The sequence below is a fragment of the Medicago truncatula genome, chromosome 7 (assembly GCF_003473485.1).
Source record: "Medicago truncatula cultivar Jemalong A17 chromosome 7, MtrunA17r5.0-ANR, whole genome shotgun sequence".
Taxonomy (NCBI): Eukaryota; Viridiplantae; Streptophyta; class Magnoliopsida; order Fabales; family Fabaceae; genus Medicago; species Medicago truncatula.
Genome location: NC_053048.1, coordinates 42,630,731 through 42,657,899, shown reverse-complemented (window position 1 = coordinate 42,657,899; position 27,169 = coordinate 42,630,731). Strand labels below are relative to the sequence as shown.

The 27,169-nt window shown below is 32.3% G+C and overlaps 3 protein-coding genes and 1 long non-coding RNA gene across 4 annotated transcripts; all 4 read left to right on the top strand.

Annotated features, from left to right (window-relative positions):
* Positions 1–2,206: 2,206 nt before the first annotated feature.
* LOC11420154 (uncharacterized) lies at positions 2,207–4,372 on the top strand. Its single transcript, XM_003625040.1, has 2 exons — positions 2,207–2,300; positions 3,543–4,372. Exons 1-2 carry the CDS (start codon positions 2,207–2,209, stop codon positions 4,370–4,372), a joined length of 924 nt encoding a protein of 307 aa, XP_003625088.1.
* A 2,826-nt stretch (positions 4,373–7,198) lies between these two features.
* On the top strand, positions 7,199–10,151 carry LOC11415353 (uncharacterized). Its single transcript, XM_003625039.4, has 2 exons — positions 7,199–7,589; positions 9,024–10,151. The coding sequence occupies exons 1-2, from the start codon at positions 7,496–7,498 to the stop codon at positions 9,872–9,874; spliced, it is 945 nt and encodes a 314-aa protein (XP_003625087.2). The 5' UTR covers positions 7,199–7,495; the 3' UTR covers positions 9,875–10,151.
* Positions 10,152–14,274: 4,123 nt separating this feature from the next.
* LOC25499011 (uncharacterized) lies at positions 14,275–14,940 on the top strand (the record flags this gene model as incomplete). The annotated part of the gene is made up of 1 exon (XM_024771043.1): positions 14,275–14,940. A coding segment is annotated over exon 1 (666 nt), but the record flags the coding sequence as incomplete, so codon positions are not given.
* Positions 14,941–19,885: 4,945 nt separating this feature from the next.
* On the top strand, positions 19,886–22,567 carry LOC11415043 (uncharacterized). The gene is made up of 4 exons (XR_005643259.1): positions 19,886–20,039; positions 20,791–21,673; positions 21,798–22,050; positions 22,125–22,567. It is a non-coding gene; the product is annotated as an uncharacterized lncRNA (long non-coding RNA).
* Positions 22,568–27,169: the final 4,602 nt, after the last annotated feature.

The window sequence follows — 27,169 nt, the reverse complement described above, 5'->3', positions numbered from 1 at the left end:
TAAACATGAAACGAATAAAAAATATTATGCTCAATGACTTTGTATTTGAATTTAAATCAGACTTCTTTTTACAAAAACAAAATCCAATGTTAGATTAGTGCCCTCACTTACTTTGATTTCTTTAGGGACTTACCTTGTGTTTGAATGTTAGTGAGTATCTCGTAGTGTCAATTAAGAGTCCAGAGTATATATATTTACAATATCTATAAATTGAGGCATTTTAATTTTACATAAAATAAGCTCCTTTTAAAAATTTTACATAAAACAGTTTTATAGGATAGAGTATCAAAATAATTTTTCAAAGACTTAAATATATGTGTTTAGTCCTATAAATAGGACTCACTTGAGTTTTCATTCCTATACTTACTAATCCTTTCAAAATTGCCATGCAATTACTAATCATTTGAGTTATGATTCTAAACTCATTTGATTATAGACGTGACATATGATTACATACCCGAAAACTGATCCAATTTAAACCACATTAAATTGGATATGATCAGTTTTTTTAAGAGAAAAAAATCCAAGCCAAACCGTAAATATCTCAAGCTTTAAAATCTATTTATTTTTTTGCCTCGAAACCGAACCGCACCGCAGACAACCTTAAACCCAATCCATTTTATCATTCTATTATCATTTATTCACTATATGAAACTAGTGACATAAATACTTTCATCATTTGAGTTATGATGTGAGCTATTATTCTAATAAGCAAGAAAGCATGCGTTGTACGTGTCTAGACATATGATTGGCGCCTCTAAAAAAAGACACTAAAGTTAACACATGGTAACAAAAGACACGATAAGTGGACACAAGGCCACACCCGTAGCAAGATAAACATATTCCGTCAAAGGTTTCCGTGTTGGTGTGGCGCCTCCTTCACAACAGGCTTCCTACTAAAGACAACCTGCCGTATTGGGGGGTTATTCTCTCAACAGATGCGGCGTGTGTAGGTGGGTGCGTTGACATTGAATCCGCTACACACCTCTTTTTACATTGCAATATTTTTGGTTCACTTTGGTCTCTTGTGAGGAATTGGCTTTGTATTTCATCAGTGCCTTCTAGTGAGCTTCGACAACATTTTATTCAGTTTACCAAAATGGCTGACATGCCAAGAGTTTCTCATTTATACTTCAGGATAATTTGGTTTGCAACTATTTGGATGATTTGGAAAGAAAGGAACAACCGTATATTCCAAAATACGGTAACCGCTCCTTTTGTTCTGATTGATAAAATTAAACTTAATTCGTTCCTTTGGTTGAAATCTAAACAGGTGGATTTCGTTTATAGTTACATAGATTGGTGGAAAAATCCGTTGCTTTTGCATGGGTATTCTTTGGTAACTGTTTTATTTTTTGGATGGTGCTTTTCTGTCATCAATTGTTGTAACTTTGTAAATATTTGTGGTGTTTCTTTCTTTTGCGCACCTTATGCGAGTGGAAACACCCTGTGATAATATATTTCATTTTGATTTCTTAAAAAAAAAACAATGAACATATATACTAACCTTTTGTCAAAAAAATTAACATATATACTAACCATTGTCATTTTTTTTTTTTTTAAAAAAGAACTTTCTTAGAGGAAAAGTTGGTAAAATGAATATTTTAAACCTTTTGTCAAAAAAAAAAATTAACATATATACCGTTGTCATTAAAAAAAAAAAAGTTGACATATATACTAACCGTTGTCATTTAAAAAAAAAAGAACTTTCTTAGAGGAAAAGTTGGTAAAATGAATATTTTAAATCTTTTGTCAAAAAAAATAAAATTAACATATATACTAACCGTTGTCATTTAAAAGAAAAAGATCTTTCTTAGATGAAAAGTTGGTAAAATGAATATTTTAGCTAATACTTTAAAATTCATTATTTCACATAAATATTTTTGTTAATTCTAAAAAATGAGATACTATACCATTTTAAGCCATGGACATGGTTACCAATATTATACAAATTTTCCTAATCACTCAAAAGAGTAAATGTGAATGAAGTAAAACAGTAGAAAAAGACAAAAGGAAAGTGAAAAATATGTGCTATAAATACATAGACAAGCACAAATCATCATCATGTTTTTCTCATTCTCTCTTTTCTGAAATTTGTGTCTGTTTATTCCTTTTCCCAAAGTTTGTTCATTTTTTATTCAATTTTGTGGTCTTCTCTCTTTTCAATTACCTCTTCTCCCTTTTGTGTGATCTTTTGCTTCTTGAAATGGCTGATTGGAGGAGAAGTAACAAAAGGATCAGCAATCATCATCAAGTGGGTCAGAGGAGATCCTCCTCATCCTATGGAAAACCACCATTGGGTTAGTTTATTTTGATTTTATTATTCTCTTTTCCTTTGGTTTGATTATTCTTCAGTTGTTACATTGCATGGATCAATTTTTTTTATTTTTTTTTATGTCTAAGGCATACTTGAATTGATATGCATATCACCATCAATGTTTTCAAATAAAAGTCATGCTAACTTGTTCCTTCCAATGACAATGACACAAAAACAAATTAAAAGATAAGTGTTCTATTGAAAAAGGTGACAACTAGGGTATCCATGGAAGAATGGTGGGTAATTTACCCCAACCAATACACATTAGCCATATAAACACATTTTTAAGTGGTATCCATGAACTATCTTGACCCCACCAACAAATTGCTCATTTTCATTGATTGGGGTACCCACCATTCTTCAAAGGTAATCTAGAAAAAACCATTGAAAAAAAATAAATATTTTTTTCAAGAAAGTATTTTTATATTTAATTTTTAAACATGCGGTTTAAAGACACAAGTTAACAATTTTTTTTTAAATTATTGACGTCACATACATTTTGAGTCTGTGATGTATTACTCCTTTTGTGCTAGTCACAGGTTTAAAAAATGTATTTAGATTTGGATTTTTATTTTAATTTTGCTTAGGAATGAGTTTTGGTTTGATGGATTTTTAAACATTTTGAATCCCTACCTCTTTTGTGAGAAAAGTCTTAGAACTTGTGTTTTGTAATATATATATATATATATATATATATATATATATATATATATATATATATATATATATATATATATATATATATATATTATTTGATATGATAGGGTTTAGGTCTCCATTTCCTTTTCAACTCAAGTAACCAATAGGCTGAATAATTGAAGAGAGTGTCACTAAGGACATGAACTTTAACTACACTCTTATTTATATTTACCAATTAAATCGTTTGGATGCACATTTAAAATATCCCTAAGTCATTCAATAATTGATTAATACAAAAACCAAGCAGTTGATTTTTTATTTTTTTTACCATAGTCACACGATCTGCAATTCGATTCGGTAAGTGGTACAAATTCAATGTAAAAAGCCAGATGTTTAAGATTTTTTATTAAATCCGTTTAGATCTGACCATTAAATAAGTATTTATTCTTCTCCATGAATTTTGCCTGTTTTTCATTCTTTTGACACGTTATGTTAGAATTACATTATAGTTTCATGCAATCTCGACGTGATAATAGGTTATCACCTTAGTTATTAATTTATTCTATTTATTCCTTTTGGTTTGCAGCCAAAAGGTTTGCATCAGTGCCTTGGTGGGAGAAGAAGTTTTGTGCTACGGTTGGCTCAGTTTCGTGGAAGAAGGTAATAGAAGGCAAGAGGTTTATGTTTCTGCATCCAACAGTGATCAACTGGGACGACTCTGCTGTCAAAGAGGCATTCGACAATGCTAAGAACAGGTTTTGGGCTGATATCAACGGCTTTCCCTGCGACATACCATTGCCTGATCCTAACATTCACATCGACGATGTGGATTCAACCGCAAGTGTCGACCCTCAACTTTATCTTGATGTGGAAAGTGAAGCAGAGGCCAGTGACAACATGGAAGAAAAACGCGACGTGACTCTAATTATCGATAATTCTCTCCTAGTGAAGAAGTCCTTTGCCGATCTTGGAATCGTACCTACTGGATGGGGGGACGAAGAGGAAAAAGATGAGGTAAGAAAACCTTCTGAACCAAATTATGCTTCTCAAGGATGGGAATTGAACCAACATGAAAATGATGAAACAAACTCCTGGGAACGTTATTGGGCTTCTGTTGATAAACGTGCAAAAGAATATGGATGGAAAAATGGGCAGAATAATTCTCAAAGGCGGATTCAGAGGGAGCGCTTTGGTGGCAACTTGCATAACAAGTATCAAGGAAGAAATGGTGGGAGTGGGAATTGGGGAACATGGGATGGATATAACAGAAGGAGAGACAACATGTCATGGTCTAAGAACCCTGGATATCATCATGGCACTAGTGACTATCAGATGAATAGAGGAAGAGGAAGAGGTGGAGGAAGGAGGGGAAATTTTGCTTATGCAGACAAGGTAACTACTCCTAGTGCATGGTAAATGAAGATCAGATGCTTTGGACTGCAAGAAAGGACTCCTATGTGAGATTTATATCATATAAGAACAATGGTTTTTTCAGTATTAATGGTGATCTATGATACAGTGCATTAGTAATGATATTATTGAAATAAGAAATCTGCAATTTAAGTTAAATAAGGTTAAATTTTTTCATTCTTCACTCTTTGATTATATTTGCTCCTTTGTGCATACAGTGGATTCTTTATGTAGTCTACCACTTCTTCCACATTACTTTTTAATGATTTTTTTATCACAACCAAGTATATTAACAGCATTGGAGCAAGTAGGTGTAGGGTCTTTGAACATAGTTGTATATTAACATAGTGGTTGCTCTTCATCTGGTGGGACAGTAACTTCACTTGATAATGCAATAAGCTTACAACACAAACTTGGTTTATCATGTGAAGAGAGGGACACCAAAAAGGTTTGGAAAGCCCCCCATTTAGACATATGTGTTTTCCATGCTTAGGCATAACAAAAACTTCATATCTGTGGCACCCCGAATCCATTCTAATTTGACATATTTTCTCCTCTTTGATTGAGATTAGTCATGAGTTTGAGTTTTTCTCGATTTCAAAATATCGTACGAGCACAAATAATGATAAAAAGTAATCTAAAAATAAATGCATATTTAAATTATTAATTTTTTTTGAAAAATTAAATTATTTTTCTTAAATAATAATAACATTAAAAGTAAATCAGACAGAGAAATGAAAATAATTCCAAAAATAAAAATGAAAATAAAGAAATAGCATAAAGCAAAAAATGAAAAGAAATAATAATTTAAAGAAAAAAAGGATAGATTATTATAAATTTTTTTAAAAGAAAGAACATTATTATATATATTTTTGACAGACATTATTATTAAATTTTATATGATGAAAAATATTTTGTTTCTATAGAAAAATAATATTAAAAAAGAGCATGAGGGAGAAACATTTGATTTTATTCATCTAACCATTGAAATACTAGTTTTTATTGAGTAGATTTTTTTTAGCATGTAGAGAGCATCATTTAAAATTCATTAAAACAAAATCAAAGGAGTACATAAAAGAAAAGGGGGACTAGGCCGAAACCTTTTTCAGAAATTTACAAACCTGTAGTTAATTAGGTAACCCCATCCTATTTCTATTGTACTCCCCCCTAATCCCATCAGGGATTAAATTAAACCAATTAAGAGAGTTAGGAGGTAATGTGAGACCTAAATTAGCTAAACCATCAGCACAAACATTTCCCTCCCTGTACACATGAGAAAAAGTAAAATGAATGTTTCTAGCAAAAGATAAACAGTTATGCCATCTATTTCTTATATTCAAGGGAACATTTGCAGAAGTCTTAAGGGCCAAGAAAACTAGTTGAGAGTCTGTTTCAAGCCAGAGATAGTTGAACCCCTTTCTTTGAGCAATTTCTAAAGCTAGAATAGCAGCCAATAATTCAGCATAGAAAGAACTAACATTACCTAGGTTTTGAGCAAAACAACCTAGACAATTTCCACCTTTATCCCTGAACAGCCCACCTGCAGAAGCATTAAGGGGATGTTTTGAAGCCGCCCTATCAGTATTTACTTTTATCCAATGGAAGATTGGAGGGCACCAGATGACTTCTTTGATTTTTGGAGCATTAGGAGGGTGAATTGGAACTCTGAAGCTCTTCAAGATCCTAAACTCTCTCATGTCAGGTGATGAGGATTTTAGAGTGTAGTAGCCAGACCTGTTAACTGAGGCTATTATGTTGTTGATGATAAGTTGGTAGTGAATGTACTTATCTTGAAATCTAGCTTGGTTTCTTCTGTACCAAATGGAGCATATGATATTCACAATTGCCGCCTGAATTACCACTTTGCACTGTTGGGACCAACCTCTATCACATATTTGCAAGATATCCTCAAAATTAGTCAATTGAATGGGGAGCAGCAAAACATCTGCCAACCTGTTCCATAATTTAATAGATAAACCACAGTAAAAAAAATTGCTTAGTTTTTATTGAGTAGATAAGCTCTACAAATTTGTTTTTTTTTTTTTTGTCTGGAATTCGAATCTCATACTTTGCATATATTATGCATTGTCCTTACGAACTGAGTTAAGCTCACGAGGACTTACAAATTTATTTATAAATATTTGAAACTCTACACAAAGTTATTAAAAAAAGTTTTTATTTTATTTTATTTTTTAAATACAAGTAAAAGCCTACTTTTCGATTTTATGATTACAAGCGTCAAATTTTATAAAGTTGATCTATTTGAGAACTTTTTGTTAAACAATTGGATTAGTCAAATCTCATGTTATAATAAGTTCTCTAAGAAAAATAAAATAAGATTACTCATGAAGTAAGTTGATCCCTCTTCATTTATCATTAGATCATGTTGGTGCCCTCTGTTTTGCCGGTAAGATATACAATGATTTGATATTGAGATAAAAAAATTAAAGAGTAAAGTGAAAAAAATAGAGTTAGATCAACATAAAATTAAGAACTATAATAAATATCATTCAATTTTATTTTTTGAGACAGGTCGTTTCAATTTTTTATAGCAAGAGTTATTTAATATATTTAATGGCTATTTTAGCTAATAGATTATATTTTCGAAATCTTGACAAAAAAAAAAAAAAAATTTCAAAATTTCACAGATATATTTGTTAATTCTCAAAAAATGAGAGATTATACTATTTTAAGCCACGATTAGCAATTTAAGTACAAATTTTATATCCACTGAAAAGAGTAAAATGTGAATGAAGTGGAAGAAAAAGCAAAAGACAAAAACAAAAGGAAAGTGAAAAAACAAAACATGTGGCATGTGCTATAAATACAAAACAAGTACAATGCGTATGGATATATCTTGTGGAAGCAAGAACAACCTCGGAACGCTTCTTCTGTCCTTGTTTTTGTTCCAACATCATCATCATCATGTTCTTCTTTCTCTAATTCCTTCTTCTCATCATCTTCATAAAATCTATCTCTGAAATCTGTGTCTTTCTCTTTCTCTCTCTATCTGAAATCCCCTTTCACAAAATTTCTTAATTATTTTTTTATTTAATTGTGTGTTTTTCTCTGTTTTCGATAAAGCTTTTTGAATCACTTCATCTGGGTCTTTTTCTTTTGATTATTGAAATGGATAATTGGAGAAAAAACCAAGGGATCAGTAATCATCATCAAGTGGGTCACTGGAAATCCTCCTCGTCCTATAAAGGAAAGCCACCTTTGGGTTAGTTCCATTTTTTCTCTTTCTTCAATTTTATTCATTGTTCAGTTGTTGCATGGATTACTCTTCATGTTTTTATGAAACTGTTTTTCTCTTAATTTGTTTTAAGGTATAGTAGAATTGATATACATATCATGATCATTGATTGAAAATAATTGGTGTCACATACATGTTGATGCAGCCAGTTGAATTTTTTTTAAAACTTTGATTATGATCACCCTACTTTTGAATATGTTCAATTGGGGTGTTGGTTTAAAAATTGGCTGGTTTTGATTGAACAATTTTGGTTTTGTGCTAGTGGTAGGTTTGAAGAATATATTTTAAATTTTATTTTAATTTTGTTTAGGATGAGTTTTGGTTTGATGGTCTCAATATGAAAAGCATGCCTCTTTTGTGAGAAGAGGCTTAGAACATGTATTTTGTACTTGTTTGTGTTGTTTGTGTGTGTGACTCATGTGATAGGGACATGAAATGTTGTAAAATATGATGTAGGGTTTAGGTTTCATTTCCTTGTCAACAGCAGTAGAAGGAAATTTCAAGAAGGACATGAATTGTTGTCATTTCTTTGGTTGGTAGGTTGTTAGGTTGTAATTTCTTGTTTTTGGTGTTTTGCATGTTCATCAGGTTGGTTGGTCCCTACGTCATTTAATTATTGAAATGTATAGGTTTGATAGATAACTATGTTTCTGTTTGTGTTGGATCTTATGCAGATTATGTTCTGTATTCACTTTTGTTTGTGCTGTGCTTTGATTTCATTTTGTCTATAGTTATGTTATTTCTAATTGAATATCTAGTAATCGAATCTTGATATGACACATTGTAAACAAAACTCTACCTCATTAAATTGAAGATGCTTACAGGAAGCTAACTTTCCTTTCTTTAGTCTATCTTTTGTACATGAAACCATTTTAAGTTTGGTTAAATTTGATATGAAAATGGTCTTGATTTTGGCAATGTTCAAGTAGGTATCTATTGGTAAGAATCAGATCCCCCAATAATGTGTGACATCATTGAATTGAAATAGCATAATCCAAAGATACTTAAATTTCCTGTTTATTTAACTACACTCTTCTTTACACTAACTCGGTATGTCGTGTACTGAAAATGTCTAGGTATCTACTAATTAAATCTTTTGGAGGCGTATTTACTTTTCAAAATATCCTTACGTCATTCAGTTATTGAATAGGAAAGCTTAGTGGTTGATCCTTTGGACCTTCCTCTATGTAAAAACCCAATTTGTTTCGGTTTTTGAACTAAAGCTGTCTAGGTTTTACCATTCAATAAATAAGTACTTATTCTTCTCCAAAAGCTTTACATGTTTTTCACTCTTTTGCCACACTATGCTAGAATACATTTTGAGTGTCATGCTATCTCGATGTGATTATAGGTTATCCCTTAAATTATCAATTGATTCTATTTATTCCTTTTGGTTCGCAGATAATAGGTTTCCAACAGTGCCTTTGTGGGAAAAGAAGTTTTGTGAATCGGTTGGCTCAGTTCCATGGCGAAAGGTAATAGAAGGCAAGAAGTATATGTATCTGCATCCCAATGTGGTAAACTGGGACGACTCTGCTGTCAAAGAGGCATTTGACAATGCAAAAAACAGATTTTGGGCTGAGATCAACGAATTTCCCTGCGACATACCATTGCCTGATCCCGACACTCACATTGATGATGTAGATTGGAATGCAAGTGTGGACCCTGAACTTTATCAGGATGTGGAAAGAGAAGCAGAGGCCCGCCGTAACATGGAAGAAAAAGGCGAGGCAGCTGTGATTCTTGGTAGTTCTCTTCTCTTGAATCAGTCCTTTTCCGGTCCTGGATGGGGACCTACTGGATGGGGGGACGAAGAAGAAAAAGAAGTAACAAAGCCTTCTGAACCGAATTATGCTGCTCAGGGATGGGAATCGAACCAACATGAAAATAATGAAACAAACTCTTGGGAACAGTATCGTGCTCCTGTTGTTGAACATTCAAAAGAATATGGTTGGCGAAATGGCCAAAATGATTATCATGGATGGAATCAGACGGAGCAATATGGTGCTGACTTGCATAACAAGTATCAAGGAAGAAATGGCGGGCATGGAAATTGGGGAGCATGGGATGGATATAACAGAAAGAGAGAAAACATGTCGTGGTCTAATAACCCCGGACATTATCATGGTACTAATGAATATCAGATGAATAGAGGAAGAAGAAGAAGCGGAGGAAGAGGCGGAGGAAGAGGAGGAGGAAGGAGGGGAAATTTTTCTTATGTGGAAAAGGTAGCTACTCCTGGTGCATGGTAAATGAAGATCAAGGGCCTTGGACTGCATGCAAGGACTCCTATGAAGCTGCTAAAGGGTCAGTTTTGTGAAAGTAGCCGAGGATATAAATTTTGTATCTAGGTATATTATATATGTGATATTATATCATATAAGAAGTATGGCTTTTTTGTTTATTTTGTAAAATTCAGATGGCTCTATTGGTGTAATTTATAGTGTATGAAATGTTTTTATGCTGAGCCATGATTAAGTACATTAGTACTGGTATTATTGAAATATAAAATATGCAATTACAATTAAATGAAGCTAAACTGTTTTATTCTTGTCTGTGTGATATTTGCTTCTTGATGCAGACATTGGTACCGGGATATTTGCTCCTTGAAGAGAAGAAAAGAGTGAAGAATGAGCAATTTATGAAATAGAAAAAGTTGGGATAAAATTGTAATTGAATTATTAATGTGTTCCATTCCATTGCATACACCCCAGTTTGGGAGGGATTAAAAATTGAATGAATGAGTGGTATTGGATGGAATGAGGTCCATTCTATTCCATCAATTTTTTGCAAAACCAAACAATGGAACATAACTCTATTTCACTCCGTTTCATTCCATTCCACCACTTTCAATCAATTTCAGATTGCATGTCGAAAAAGCATTAGTGTAGACAAAGAGACGTTGATTTAACAAAATATGATTTATGTATAACTGATCTGAACAAATATTTACATTAGATTCTTGACCAATTACACATAATCTCAACACAAAGAGCAATTAGTTACACATAATGTATAACTTACTATACAAAGGAAAAAATAGTTACACATAATGTATAACTTACTATACAGAGGAAAAAGTACGACATGTTGCATCAAACAACTTACAACTTGATCTACAAGCCTTTAATTATTCACCCTTTTTCTTCCTCTTTTTCTCTCCTAAGCCCCCTCTCTGTAAGCTTGCTAAATCAAAGAATGCAGAAAAATGAGGTTGCAAACCTCTATTCAGGGCCGGCCTAAGGGCTTTAGACCTCAAAATTTTGGGTGGAAAAATAGGTCTTTAAAAAATTAATTTAGTTATAAGTATATTATATGATAGATAAATTATAGTAGATATTTGCATATCTTAGCTGTTTATGAAAAAAGTCTCAATTACTCTTCAGCATGAATTCAAATTTTGGTCTCCACGGAATTGATTTTATATAAATATTCTGTTAAAAAAATAATAATTTTAATGGACACATTATAATTTTTATTTTAAGCCACTTAATATGTTGGACCGGCCATGGCGAGTACATGTTTGTTGGATGAATAAATGTTGCCTCACTAATTAGTTTCTGTTAGCTCATCCATATGGGACTTAAACCACCATTACTCGTTGAGTGAGCCATTTCTTCAAATGGATGATTTTTCCTGTTTTAAAATAGAAGTTTCTAACTTGAGTCACTAGGCCATTAATATGCTCGCTTGATATGCTTGCTTTAAGCTCTTTGCTTACACTTTTCACCATCTTGCTCAATTTAACTACATAGTTGGAAATGAATTAAAGTACAAGGAATCCGATGTGGACCTAGTTATAACATATTTACATGAATTTGGATTTTTTTTTAGTATTAAGATTCTTGAAAAATAAGTTAATAAGTACCATGAAACAAATAGGTAAATTAATGTCTATTTGACACTTATTAATGCTCTCCAACTTAAAACTTTGTTTGTCCTCAACAAAAATCATAAAAAAAAAAAAAAAAAAATAGGTTCAAAGCATAAACCTAAAAAATCCCAAAGTGCACTATTTATTCTAGGGTTTGTCATGAATCAAAAACAATTTAAATCTATTCTTCAAAAGTTTGCATGATTTATCAAAATGCAATATAGAAATCAAATCTCATGAATATCGTTGAATCAAAACATGAATATGAATGAACTACTTGTTCAAAGTATGATTTCTCAAATTTTCAAACCCATAGTCAGTCCATTTATAATCACAATTCGTACAACTGTATACCCAATGGTTGGTGTTTCTCTCAATATAGGAAATACAATACACCAATTATATTTTGAAATACATCTAAGCACAATAGTCAAGTATGCATTTATAGTCATGATCACTAAGGTCTTTATTAAGGGTGGTAACTTGGTGAGGCTACAAACAATTATTGTTTTCCTGGATTCAAGAAGCCCTAAAAATTAAAGAACATCTATTGTTTATCATCTATTTACAAATTACAAACTCTTCTCCTTTCTTTACAACTTCCATTTTATTCTTTTTAGCGATTTTCTTATGCTTGACAACTTTTCTCTTTTAAGATTTTTTTTTTCTTCCTGAATCCTTCCTTTTCTTTTTATTTGTGTTGTCAAACAAACATTTAACTTTTTATTTTTATTTACAACTACCAAATTGCATATTACTTTTCTCATTGGGTTTTCAAAATATAGAACCAACCTTCATCTTCTCAACTTGAACGAAACTCTAACATAATAGATGCTCTCCTATCCTAGGACAAAAAGTTCAAGAAATAAAAATGATCAAATTTTCCGACCTAATGGAAACAAAGTGATCACTCTCACTAAGGTGTTGGCTTTATTTAGCCAAGTGACCTATCACTCAAAAGAAAAAGGGTCATGTTAACCGGTGCCCAAAGGTACTGGTTAAGGGAGTTAAAAGTGAAAATTTTATATCAAAAATGATACTTTTTAAACTTTTAATGCTATGACAGCACAACTTTCAATACAAAATAATATTATATTTATCTTTTTAACTAGTGCTCCGGAGACACTAGTTAACATTTCCCAACGAAAAATGACCTTGATCATTTTCATGCAAAAAAGTGTAAAATGCAATTACCAATAACCTAGATGTGGGGGTTTACGCAACTTGTTGGTTAGGCCAAAAAGTAATTCTTGAATAAACTTGCATGCTTCAATGAATAAGTAGAATTAAACTTTGATAAAACACCAAATTCAAGTTTATGTTAACATTCCCTCAAAAAAAAAAAAATTATGTTAATATTGAAGGTATTCAAAATTGATTCCTACTAACGGCATTTTTGAAAAAACTAGCTCTAATCGTGCAAATGTGTTTATTTCGACACAAACCTAATGCCGAGGGACCAAATTATTTCTTTTTAATTACGGTTTTTTCTAGATTAACTTTGAAGAATGGTGGATAATTTATCCACCAACCAACGAAAATGAGCAATTTGTTGGTGGGGTCAAGATAGTTCATGATACCACTTAAAAATGTGCTTATGTGGCTAATGTGTATTGGTTGGGGGTAAATTACTCACCATTCTTCCATGGGTACCCTAGTTGTCACCTTTAATTAATTATTATTGTGGGAGAATAAATTATCTCTATTTTTTAAGGGAAATTATCTCTTTTTAACTATGGTTAGAATTCTTGTAAAAAAAACTATGGTTAGATTTTTTTTTTAAAGAACTATGGTTAGAATTTAATTCTTTTTTTTTTTTTTTTTTCTGATGATGATTCACATAAGGGTTAAGTTGACTTTTACTTTTCACGAAATAAAAATTACTTTTATTTTTCTCTAGTGTCAAATTTTGTTCTCAAGGACTAAAACGTTTGTTTGTGTGAACTTTTCAACAAACAAACATAAACATGGCGCCGTACATTTGCAGCGACTCACTCTCAACAGTAAGGTTACATGAAAAATCACGCTAATCACTATCCTTTCATTTACTTATTAATAATATTATGGATTGTGTGATTACTATGATTTATTGTATAGGCATATCATATCATGTAAATACGGACAATATCGCCTATGTTTATTTTGTGCAATTATTGTTTTGAGCTTATATAACATCGAATCCGATGTCTGGTTTAAACACACGGTTTCATCATATGTCTCAGTTTCCTCTATTTCAACAATGTTGGTCTAGGTATTTAATATTGGTTAGACAGCGATCGCCATTGAAATTGAGTAATGTAAGAAAACTAAATTTCCTTTTATTAGTCTATCTTATGTACCTGAAATTATATTGATTTTTGGTTACATTTGATCAGAAAATATATTGATTTTGGCGATGTTCAAGTAGGTATCTATTGGTTAGATTGAGATTGCGGTATGATGTGTGAGGTCGTTGAATTTTCACTACTTCAGATTTTCTGTATATTATGTATTCATGTTAGTTTCTCATATACATTCTCTCATGAATTGTATTCATTTTATTTTTATTAACCATGTTTTTGTTGGATTTCTTATTGTGAAAATCGTGTATTTAAACTTGTTTAGACTTTGAGTCACTCTTTAGTGGCAGGCAATCTCATCGTGATAATAGGTTAATCTTTAATTATCATCTGATTCCTTTTGGTTCACAGGTATCAAGCAGTGCCTTTGTGGGAAAAGAAGTTTTGTGCTTCGATTGGTGCAGTTCCATGGCGAAAGCTAATAGAAGTCAAGAGGTATATGTCTCTACATCCCAATGTGGTAAACTGGGATGACTCTGCTGTAAAAGAGGCATTCAACAATGCAAAAAACAGGTTTTGGGCTGAGATCAACGGCCTTCCCTGTGACATACCATTGCCTGATCCTAACATATACCTCGATGATGTAGATTGGAATGCAACTATTGATCCTGAACTATATCTGGATGTGGAAAGAGAAGCAGTAGCCCGCCGCAACATAGAAGAAAAAGGCGAGGAGGCCGTGATTCTCAGTAGCTCTTTTCTCTTGAGTCATTCCTTTTCAGGTCCAGGATGGGGGGACGAAGAAGAAAAAGAAGAAGTTAGAAAGCCTTCTGAGCCAAATTATGCTGGTCAGGGATGGGAATCAAATCAACATGAAAATAATGAAACAAACTCTTGGGAACAATATCTTCCTCCAATTGATGAACATGCAAAACAATATGGTTGGCAAAATAGTCACAATGATTCTCAGAGGTGGATTCAGAGGGAGCACTATGGTGGTGACTTGCATAACAAGTACCAACAAGGAAGAAATGGTGGGAGTGGGAATTGGGGAACATGGGATGGATATAGCAGAAGGAGAGAAAACAACATGTCATGGTCTAAGAGCCCTGAAAATCATTATGGCAATAATGAGTATCAGATGAATAGAGGAAGAGGAAGAGGAAGAGGAAGAAATAGAGGAAGAGGAGGAGGATGGACAAGGTAAATGTAGATCAAATGCTTTGTGCTGCAAGCAAGCAAGCAAAGACTCTATAAAGCTGCTGAAAGGCCTGTTTTGTGAAAGTAGTTGAGGATATAAGTTTTGTTAACTTGGTTGGTGTTATATATGTGATATTACATCATATAAGAAGAATTATGTATTTTTCAGTTTTGTTACAGTCATCAAGATGACTTTATGGTTCATGGTGTTTGTAATTTAAGAATTATACCTACAGTAATGAAATGAGAGGTATAATTCTTGTAACTTTGATGACCTTTGCTCCTTGATGCATACAACTAAATGTGAGTTGGACAAGTTTAAATGTTCAGAATATATTGGATTCAAACTTGAAATTATGTACGATTCTTAACTTTTCTCTCAATTTCCCCCCCTAATATCTATTATCGATCTCATATTCTACATTTATTCAAATATTAATTACTTTCTATTCAATTTTTAATCAAAAATAATTTCATAAAACCATCAATTATTTTGGATTCATTTTTAGGAGACTCAAAAGTGATTCCATAGACAAACAACTGATTTTACATGTTTGACCGCTTTTATATAAAACTTGGTTCTAATTTGAAGCTATGGTTCGTAATCAATTTTATTAAACGTATTTTTGATTGAAAGCAAGTTGAGCGTAAATTGATTTAGTGCATTTTTTTTTTGTTTACAATTTTAGTGCATATTTGATATAATGGTGGCTTGAACAAAATCATGGTGGCACAATAATTTTGTCAAAGCTACAAATTGTAGCTATTGTAAAATCATAGATTCATTGTGATTTTGCCAAACTTAACGCGATATCAAGCAAACACTTGTATTTACGGACACGTACATTCATGAATTTTTATTTTATTTTATTTTTATCAATTTATGTTTGGATAGTTGTGTAAAATTGACTTTTGGTAAATTTGAGTTGAGGAAAAATGATTAATATTTTCATACATGCATATAATATCTATGCTACTTACCTTTTTGTTTCTTATTGTCGTATTTTGACTCTATTTTTACAGGGAAATGTTAATGAGTGTTCCCGAGCACTCTTAAGACTTCTAAAAGATAATTTTTTATGAAAACATGTGTAATTAATGCATTGAAAATCGAAATACTTGATTATTTTATAAAATAATTTCTTTTTTTGAAATTCTTAAAGAGTGTTTCAGAGACACTCGTTGACAAAACCCTTTTTATAATGGAGAGTAAAAGCTACGTAGATACTACACAATTGTCTTGACCATTCAAAGCAGTGTCAAAATGCAATAGTTGTTGCCTTAATCAACTTCATACGATGAATACCTATGTTTTAGGTAGGTACACCAACATGCTATGAGTTTGTAAGGGTCAATTTAGTTTGATATGGTTCATACTTGCAAATTTTGCAATGTTAAACATCTTATTTTTGAAGTTGATCTTGGTTATACGAGATCACACGCACCAATGTTGTTAAACATTACACAAGACTTGTCTCGTATGGAACGGACATCATAAAAAATACGCATTAAATCCTTTATTTTGTACGTAATTAATAATTTTTTTAGTTTTCAACACCACAATTCTATGTTGTCTTTGCTTTGTTATTCTCCAAAATAGGATTTATTATCAAATGTTATAGATATTGCATCTCGAGTGGTGCTATATAGCACGACACTCTTGATGCACGAATAAGCACGAAGCTTCAAACAGCCTACAATTTGTTAGGTAAACAAAAACAAAAACACCTGAGCACAACAAACAACTATTGAACCCTCAAAAGAAACAATTGGACTGCTGGTATTTATCATCAAACAAGATGTTAACAAGAAAAATAAGAGAAAAGATAAAGGTCAACATAGAGGTTGATAAACACCGCAATTTTAAAAAGACGTGAATGATTTGGATAAGTGAGAAAAAAAAAAGGTACAATTTAGTATTCCTGATAAAAATATCATTTAGAAATGTGTAAAATAACATAATTAAAGAACCGCAGGTGAATTGAATTTCTTTTCCTTGCTCATATTCCATGCAAAATTAAAGAAAATGAAAAGAAGACGAAGTGAATATAAAAACCAAGCAAAAGTCGAGTCCATCTTTGCTCCATTTATGTTTACTCAATTTATTTACCCCATTTCACGTCATAGATGTATGACATGTGGCAAAAATAAAATCAATGGCTGTGATTAAAAGATTTGGAAAAAACACTTGTTTGATAAATAGAAAAACCCACGCGCACGTTTCCTCTGTCGTTTTATCAGATACAACAACGCGCACATTTCTTCTTCCTCTTCTCATACTCACCGCTGCAACTCTTCTTCCGGCTACCGTTCTAAAGCGGCGGCGAAACAACGCAACGTCGTCGGAGAGAACCACATTCCACAACTCAAAAATCAAATCAAGAGAGAAATTGAAGAAGTGGAACAACACAGATCCGACGGCTAAAGAGAAAGATCTTTGTCTCCAATCTCTTTAACATGAGCTGAACGGAAATTCGATGTGAAAGAAGAAGAAACTGAATCATGAAATTAGCATATGATTTGTTATTCAATTTGGTTGAGAAGGAATGTGATTTTGGCAAGGGATTCATGGATCTGTATAAAGTAAATAAGGCCAAAATTGGCCAGACGATGTGCAGCAAAAAAAGGATAGAGCCGCGTCGGCGCCGACGACGAGAGGGAGAGACGGCGGTGATTATGGGAAGAGGAAGAAGGAAAGGACAGTGGATGCGTGTTGTTGTCCACAGAAGAGGAAACGCTCGTGGGATTTGTTATTCATCAAACAAATGTTTTTTTCAAACCTTTTAATCACAACCATTGATTTTATTTTTGCCACATGTCATACATCTATGATTGAAATGGGATAAATTGAGCAAACCAAAATGGAGCAAACATGAACTCGCAAAAGTCACGATATAGAGGTTGGTAACTACCGTCAATGGAAGACATCAGAGAGACGGAAAGATAGTCATAAATATTGTTGGGCATATGAGAATTAAAAAGCACAGTAATTGAATGGCGGTTTTTTCTAAATTACCTTTGAAGAATGGTGGGTAATTTACCCACCAACCAATGAAAATGAGCAATTTATTTGTGGGGTCAAGATAGTTCATGAATATGTGCTTATGTGGCTAATGTGTATTGGTTGGGGTAAATTACCCATCATTCTTTCATGGGTAGCCTAGTTGTCACCTTGAATGGCAAGCTCACTCTTTTTTTATGGATTCGTGTGATTTGCACAATTTATTTGGTCGTGCATATTAGCTTTCATTGCATCCCTATTGAATCAGTGGATTCAAATATGATATATGTTTTTATGTTTCTATAATTGTTTTCATCTAAAAAGGTTTAACGGCACAATTTCACCTGAAAACCTGAGTTCAAGACCTTAAACCAATATCAATATGCAAAAACTGATCGAAGGAGAATGTACATATAGATAATAATGTACTCAGAACCTTTTAAAAAAATAAAAATAATGTACTCAGAACATTTGTTGAAGAAGACTCCGAGGGGCCCTGGGAGCTAGATAATATATCACGGTAAGCTTCTAAATGGGTACATGCTGTTGATGCAAAAACTTCTAATGGACAAAAGCATAAACAAAAGTGCAATCTTCTCATCTGACTTTAGTAAACATAAGATAAGATGACACTTCCCATTTAGACTTCGACAATTTCATGTACACGTAGATGTCTCTCATAAGCCATAGCGAAAAATTTATATTTTTGTCCCTGTAGCTCCCTAAAATTTTATTTCCCTATATAGCTAATTAGTATAAATATAAACGTCATGTAAGCTTAGCTCAATTGATATGAATAATGCATAATATATGTAAAGTCTAGGATTCAAACTCCGGCCACCACAAAAAAAATATATATATATAAACAAAAAAAAAAATCTAGCCAACAACCCCAACCCCCAACTCGGATGTAAGGAGGTAACACAGTATATGATCAAGTGTCACATATTTGCAAAACACTTGAGTGACTTGGACCTGGATCCCCTGTTGTAATTGCTTCACGCAGCGGTCAATCTCAGTCATAAAACATTGATCCAACGGTTCATATTTATTCTGCTAGCTTTAACACAGTTTGATCTCAACCACTTATCTTTGATCGGACGGCTCACACGCTTTACAGCATCTTGCTGATGTTACAGCAGGAAATATGCTTCCGAGTGACTTTGATTGGTCTCAAAATTGTAATGATGATATTTGCAAATAATAACATAAGAAGGTGTTTGAATAAAGTAATTGGAAATTTTTAAAGAAGCTAAAATTTTAAACAATTCAATTGAATTGTTTTCATTTATAAATATTTTTGTTTGAATAGAGTAATAAAAAAATCTATTTGTTAATATTTTGCGTTACTTTTATAAATTTTAAATTTTCGGGTGAAACTTGAAAAATTAGGGTCAATTTTCAAATTATGGAATAAAAATTAGGGGCCATTTTTTTATTTTGAAATTTTTGAGGGCCAAATCGTAATGTTTTAAAATATTGGGGCTAATTAGTAATTTTTTAAAATTTATAGGAGCCAATATGAAGATTACGAGGACTAAGTTGGAAATTTTGAAAAAAATTTATGAATGAAGAAATTTGAAATTCATGATTTTAGATATGATTTGATATTCTATAAATTTAACTTGGATTTATAAATTTTTATCCACATTAATCATCCAAACAATGAAATTTATCTAAAACTTTATTTTCTCCTTCAATTTTTTTTTTTAAATTTATCTAAAAAGATTTAAATGCTCTTAAAACATTACACTACAAAACAATCTCTCATCCAAACGCACTCTAGCGATCAAGAAGTTTCTCATAAGTTTTATATTTTGGTCTTCACATTTTTTAATTTTGCAATTTTAGTCACCAATTTTTGCATTTTCTGAAATTGGACCCAACAGTTAAATGAGGGCAGGGCATGTTGGTCCCTTCAATACAAAGCCAATTCCATTTCGTGTCTGATAAAGATAGGGATACCCGGATACGTAAAGACCCTTGTGTTGTCTGGACATTTACACGGCGGCCGGATAGCAGCTCCGCCACCACCCATCGCCGGAGCTGTCTCACTCTCAACTGTAAGAAAATCACAAATCTTTACTCTTTCATTTACTTTTCATCCAATCCTTACTTTTTGTATCAGGATTGATAACCATGATCTGTTATCAGTGCACTGAAATTACTTCACTTTTCGAAATTAGTTACATCCTATCCTATGAAGCACAGACACTCCTCCGACTAGGTGTGTCCCGGTTTCGGACACACGACACCGACACTTACAATTACACTGAATAATGTTATTTTCAAATGATTAGCTATGTTTCAGTGTCGGTGTCGTATCCGTTGGTATCCGTGCCTCACATTCACTTCTCATAGCATGCAACCCACATGGGTTGGCGCAACTATATATGTTTGAGACATTGGAATGTGCTCTTCTTATAGTCTCAATTTTGAATTCCGGTGCCAATTTTAATGAGCTCTAGTTTATTGCTCTGGCTTTTTAAACGGGTCGGTTCTTAGACCGGATACAATTTATTTATTTATTTTTTTAAAATTCCTAGTTTGCTCGTTAAAGTAAGAAAGATTTTGTATTGACTATTCTGAAATTTCTATGGTTGAAGCTTTTGAAACTCCACTGCATCTTCAAACTTCTAAAACATGACTCATGCATGCATCGAAGTCTGAATCTTTCCAACATGCTTGACTTGAGTCTTGAAATTTCTGTAACTTAATTTACAACTCAAACTTTTTAGTACCAACTTCAAGTTATACTCAGATCTTTGTAGTGTGGATTGTAATATTTACACTTGTGCTTGCTTGAATTTGTAGTTACCTTATGACTCTGTCTAACAAGAAGGCCAATCATGATCACATTGATCGAATCAGTGACTTACCATGTAATGTTATTGATGATATCCTAGCACGCTTGTACATCAAAGACCTAGTTAGGACTAGTATTTTGTCAAAAAATTGGAGGTATATGTGAACTTCAGCCCCACAACTTTGGTTTGGTGAAGACTATTTTGACGAGTACAAGGATCTCGATTACCCTGGCCCTGTAGCTTCTAAAATCATCACAGATGTTCTTATGCAACACAACGGTCCGATACATAAGTTTCATCTTTTCATACCTTATGACTACAATTTCAAGATCATAATTGAATTCCTCAGTACGTGGATTCCGTTCTTGTCTAGGAGGGATATTAAACATCTCGAGCTTTTGAACTACGGAACACATGTCGATCAAATGCCATATACTGTCCTCGCTTGTAAGGAGTTGACTTACTTCAAATTTTCCGGATTTAACTTGTCAATTCCACATGATTTCTGAGGCTTTAAAAGATTGCTTAATCTTCACTTATCTAATGTTACATTCGAGTCCGGTGCACTTGAGGGTCTTATTTCTGGCTGTCCATTACTTGAAAAGCTCAGCATTCAATTTTGTGAAGGTTTTGAATATTTTGATATTTCTGTTACTACTCTCAAAGTCTTATTGCTACAATTTCATCAAGAGATGAAGTCAATTTGTCTCAAGAAAGCAATTAATTTGATTGATCTTACACTCAAAGCTACTAATGGATGCGTATGTATTTGGTTTGATCAAAAGTTTACCAAAAAACATTCAAAGGCTTTCTATTGGTCCATGACTCGGTGTTTACAAGGTTAGAAAACAAACATCACTATAGATTGTATATTTATTATTTTCAGTTGGGTAAGATTCTATCTCACATGTTAGTTTGGTATTAAACAAAGCATAATATTCTGTTGACATATATGGATTTGTTCAAATTTATATTTGACTTATTATCACACTTCTATCTTGCCTGGCCTTGCAGTTTGTATAGTTAAAAGAGAAGCAATGTTGAATTTTGATCGATGGTCCAATCCAATATATATGCTGAAAGTTATTATTTTTCATATGCATAGATGCAGTATGCAAATATCATTCCTCAAACGCTGCTAAAAAGCTCGTTCAGCTCCATGAAGTATCTGAAATTGGGTAATGTGAATTTCAATGATAGAGGAGAACTTTTGTATATTGTTAGTGCACTCCAATGTGCTTCTGGCTTGGTTGAACTTGTTATACAGGTAAACATGATTACCTAAGCTTCTTAGCTTATTTCTTCTTGTTGTATTTTGACGCTTAAATTTTTACAATTCAGAGTTTCGTGGATGTTTGTAACATACAAGTGTCGGATCATTCAGAGGAGTTAGAATGCAATAGTTATTGCCTTAATAATCTGCAGATTGTGAATATCCATGTTAGAGCTGGTTCTCAGCATGCAATGAGTTTGATACGGTTCATACTTGCAAATTCTACATCATTAAGGACTCTTACTTTTAAAGTTGCTCCTAGTTCTAAGAATTTCACAAGACTTGTTAAGGATGGAACGAGCATCACAAAGAGCACATGTTGAATTCCTTCTATGGTGAATATCGATGTTAGTGCACATGTGAGTATTTGAGGATGCGGTGACAGTGAATGTATTGTTTGTACTACGGATGTGTTTGGTAAAATTAAGCTATAAGCATCCTGATAGTCGAAAAGTTAGCTTATTGCTGATGGTTGATAGCTAATAGCTGAAAAATTAGCTGATTGAAATTAAAGTGTTTGGTAAAACCAACTTTTGAAGTAATTAATAAATATGAAATGACATAAAAGTATATGTATGTTTAATTTATATAAGTTATATGTATAAACATTTTTAACTAATATATTTATGTATTTTTCCTCTTGAAATATGAACTTCATTGAAATATTTTTTTTAACTAAATTTTCTCAACTTCATAATCATATCTTTCAATTTTTTTTTATGAAAAATTGTATGTTTTAGTTTTTACTTTTGAAAAATTTGTGTGTTTTATTTAAAATGGTAAATATTCGAAAAGAAAAAAAATGCTAAATATGTAATTAGGAATATAACAAAACCGTCTCAAACATAAAACAAATATAAAAGAGCAAGGTACTGCAGCGGTATCCCTAAATGTGGGTAGTTTATTTTTAAACATGGCTAGTTTTTTTTTTTTTTTTTTTTATAAAAAAATAATGTTAAAGGTTAAAAATGGAAGAAAATGTAAAAAGCTAAAAGCTCAAAAAACGCTAGCTTTTTACCAAATACATCTCATTCTATCAAAACAATCTTATAAACTTGTCGAACAAGCTATAAGCTAGCTTTTTTGTGTTACCAAACACAGCCTACTTGTGGAGTCATGAGGCTGGTTGGCATATAATTGGAGCATTGTTGAAAAAAATATTTTTGATTCTTATTTGTATTTTTTAGGTTCGTTTAGTATTATGCGGTCATTGTTTATACTCCCTCCGTACCTTTTTAATTGTCACTTTTGGAGAAAATTTTTATTTCTATTTAAATGTCACTTTCAAAGTTCAATACAACATTAAATGTTGTTTTACCAATATTACCCTTAGATATTTATTGCGAAAGAGAAACATATGAAATGAAATATTAAATTAATAAGGCCATTATAGTAAAAGTAAAAATAATTGTATCAAAAATAGTAACATTTATTGATTGTCTTAATTTATGTAAAATGTTAAAAAGTGACAATTAAAAAGGAACAAAGATAATAGTTTGGGAATCAGTGTACTCGTGTACTTTCTGTTTTTGTTGTTTGTTGGCTGATTTTAGATTTTTTGATGATAAATAATAAATGTTTAAACAACAATTTCCATGTTTTTTGAATTGGTGGACTATTTTTTTTAACAAGAATGGTGGTATGGTCTTTTATTTACCTCTTTTGCATCTTTTAGGTGAATAAATAGTGAATTTGATATTTTAAAATTGTTAAGTATTAAGGAAGTTGAAGACAAGAGGCATGGCATATCTTGAGCTTATGAACTTAGGATTCAAAACATATCTTGAACAAATGACATAGTCTGTCTTCTCTTGTAAGGAATTGACTTACTTTAAATTTGGTGGATTTAACTTGTCAATTGCTCTTGAGAGTCTTATTTATTTATTTTATAATTTAGAGTTACAGCAAAATGTAGATATATACAAGCAGCTGAGAATTCAGAGGAGCTAGAATGCAATAGAAGTTGTATCAACTTTAGAAGGTGAATATCTATATGACGGGAGCTCTCATCAACATCAAATGAGTTTGATACGGTTCATACTTGTAAATTCCACATCATTAAAGACTCTTATCATGTCGTTTGTCTTGCCTTTTGTGTTGGTTTTCGGTGGACCGGTTACTTTTGCTTCGAGATCGGAAGTTGGTGACTAGCAGCAATCTTGTTTGACTTGATATGGTGTTCTCTGATGTACCGGGGGCGAGGGGTGCCCTACTAATTTTGTTCTAAAGTCTGATGGGCTGATCACTTTTGATTCGAGATCGGAAGTCATCTCTTTGGCTCAAGTTGGTTTTTGGGCTTTTGTTTTTGTGCTCTTTCGGTGGATTGGAGGTGGAGAGGTTGTGGAAGCTGCATGTTCATTCGGTTAGGAGCTTTTCGATATATAGTGGCTCAGCTTGGGTGTTGAAGTCTGACTGTTTTATTTTGAGAGGTGTTCTTTGGGGGTGAGTAGTGACGATGGGTGGGGGTGGATGTTGTGTTTAGTGTGTTTGTTTCTGTTAAGGTGTCTGTCTTAGGTGGTGATGTGTTTTGGTGGGTTATCTTCAGGGGCTTGTATGGTGGTTATGGTGTTGCGACACCATTTGTATCTTGTTTCGTCCATACCTTGCGTTTTACGGAGATGACGTTTAATAATATTTGCTGATTAAAAAAAAAAGACTCTTAAAATTAAAGTTGGTCTTGGTTCTAAGGAATCAAACACATGAATGTTGTTTCCCATTTCAAAGGAATTGTTATGGATGGAACGAGCATCCCAAAGAGCACACGTTAAGTTTTTTCATTGAGAGTGGATTGGATTTTAACTTTCAAACATACGAAATTAGAGCTATCAGTTTTAGATTTGATGAACTCATCTCATAATCATACTCTCATTTTTCATGAAACTACGTGTTTTTGAAATCATATGCAAAGGCTTGTTAAAAATAATCGCCAGCAAGACTTGTCAAAAGAAGGAAAAAAATCCTTACTTCTTGTCAAAACAAAAAATAAATAAATTCCTTACTACCAAGAGTTCAATATATGTGCATTTGCATGGATCGCGTAGCATTATGGTAATGATGGTGTTGATAATATTTAAAAATATTAAATAATTTTTTTTTTAAGGAAATAAAAAATTAATTATTAGTATTAGTGTAACTTTTCTATTAAATAATTTTTTTTATATCCAAAAACACGTTAAATAATAACAAGGAGAAGAAAGAGGAAACTTATATTTTGCACAATAATCATTAAACACATGAAATTAAGAAGATTGTAATTGTAAAGTTTGAAAAATGATAATTACAAAAGTTGTTAAGATTTCCATCCAAATAATTTAAAATTGAAGTTTGAGTCTTTAACAATGTACCATCCGATCTCATATATAAGAAAATATTGTTTTGTAAGTTCAATGAATAATTAATTTATCTGACATACAATATAGACTATCGGAGAGAGTAGATTGCATGTTGAGACCTAGCTCTAACATAGATATTCACCGTCCGAAGATTATCAAGGTAATAACTAGTGCATATTAACTCCTCTAAATGATCCGACATTTGTAGGGTATAAACAAACATCAAGATGCAAATACTCATAGACATAAAAATATTTGGAAAAAAAAAAAAACAAAAGTAATTGCAAATAATAATGTACTCAAACCACTTGATGAAATTATTAATTAGAACTAGAATCTAGATGAGCATGTACTGGACAATTATAACTTAGCTCTCTATCAAAGTTGAACATGAAACATCATGTTCCTTTGTAGGCTTTCAGCCACACTATCATGTCCTGAGGTCGAATCAGAAAATTTGTCCAATGTGAAATATGTTGGTGTCCCTTTTATCAATCTATTGCTATCATTACGCTTTACGTTCATGGGTTTAAACCCTAATATCACTAACCAATTATTGTTTGATTTAATTGTATCTTCATTTTACAAATTAGTGGACTAGTTTTTTTTAACAAAAATTAGTGGACTAGTTAGCCTTTCTTGAATGGTCTTTTATTTACATCTTTTATATTTTTAGGTGAATAAATCAATTACTGAATCTTATCTTATTTTATACATTAAAATTGTTAAGTCTATACATAAGATTTCCATCCAAATTAACCTTTATACATAAGATTTCCATCCAAATTTACCTCTATTCCCGCCCAATTTCTTGGCCAAAACAACATTGTCTTATAATCTTTTCATAATAAGGGTATTTTCATATATAAATAAAAAGATTGTCAAATAGCCTACTGATTAGAATTCACCTTTTAAGGTAAATAAGTGGAGCATTCGAGGTTCGAATTTTGATCCTACATATATTATGCAATGTTCTATCAACTGAGTTAAATTCACATGACGATATTTTTATAATTCCATCGTCATATTAATTTGCCTAAGATTCCACAATAGGTCTCTATAGCTCTTACATCCAGATTTTCACTCTTCAACCTAATTATACATTTTGACTTCCCATTCTCCATTTTGAGAAAAACATAACACGTACAAAGGGGTAGATGTTGCAACCATAGTAGAAAAAGGGGGCGTGGATAGATTGTGTACCACTGTACCTCCTTGCTAGAACTTTAGTACGATTCTGATATGGGCCTTGTTGGGCTCTGATCCATTCAATATATCATGTTTTTGTCCACAAAAAAAAAACCCTAGGGAAAACATTTTGGTTCTGTGTAAGAAAAAAGACATATAAACGGCAAACAAACACAATTGTTGGAACATTTCGACAAAACATAGAGAAACGGCGCATTGCAGCGACGCTGAGATCGCAGGAGCCGTCGTGCTTTCAACTGTAAGTAAGGTTTTATTAAAATATCACAAATCTCCACTCTTTCATTTACTCATTAGTTTTTCAAGCATGATTCAGTAATAACTATATGATATATTATTATTAGTGCACCGACGTGTTTCATCAAGAATAATGTTACTTGATCACTATCATTTAATTTTATTAGGGCATCAAAGTTAGATTTTGTATTCATGATTGATCACTATGATTTGTTATTATTAGGGCATTCAAAGTTAGATTTTGCATTGACTCTTCTGATATTTCTTGTGTTGCATCAGTATTTTGAAGTCAGATCGTAATATTTACACTTCTGCTTGCTTGAATTTGTAGTTCACTT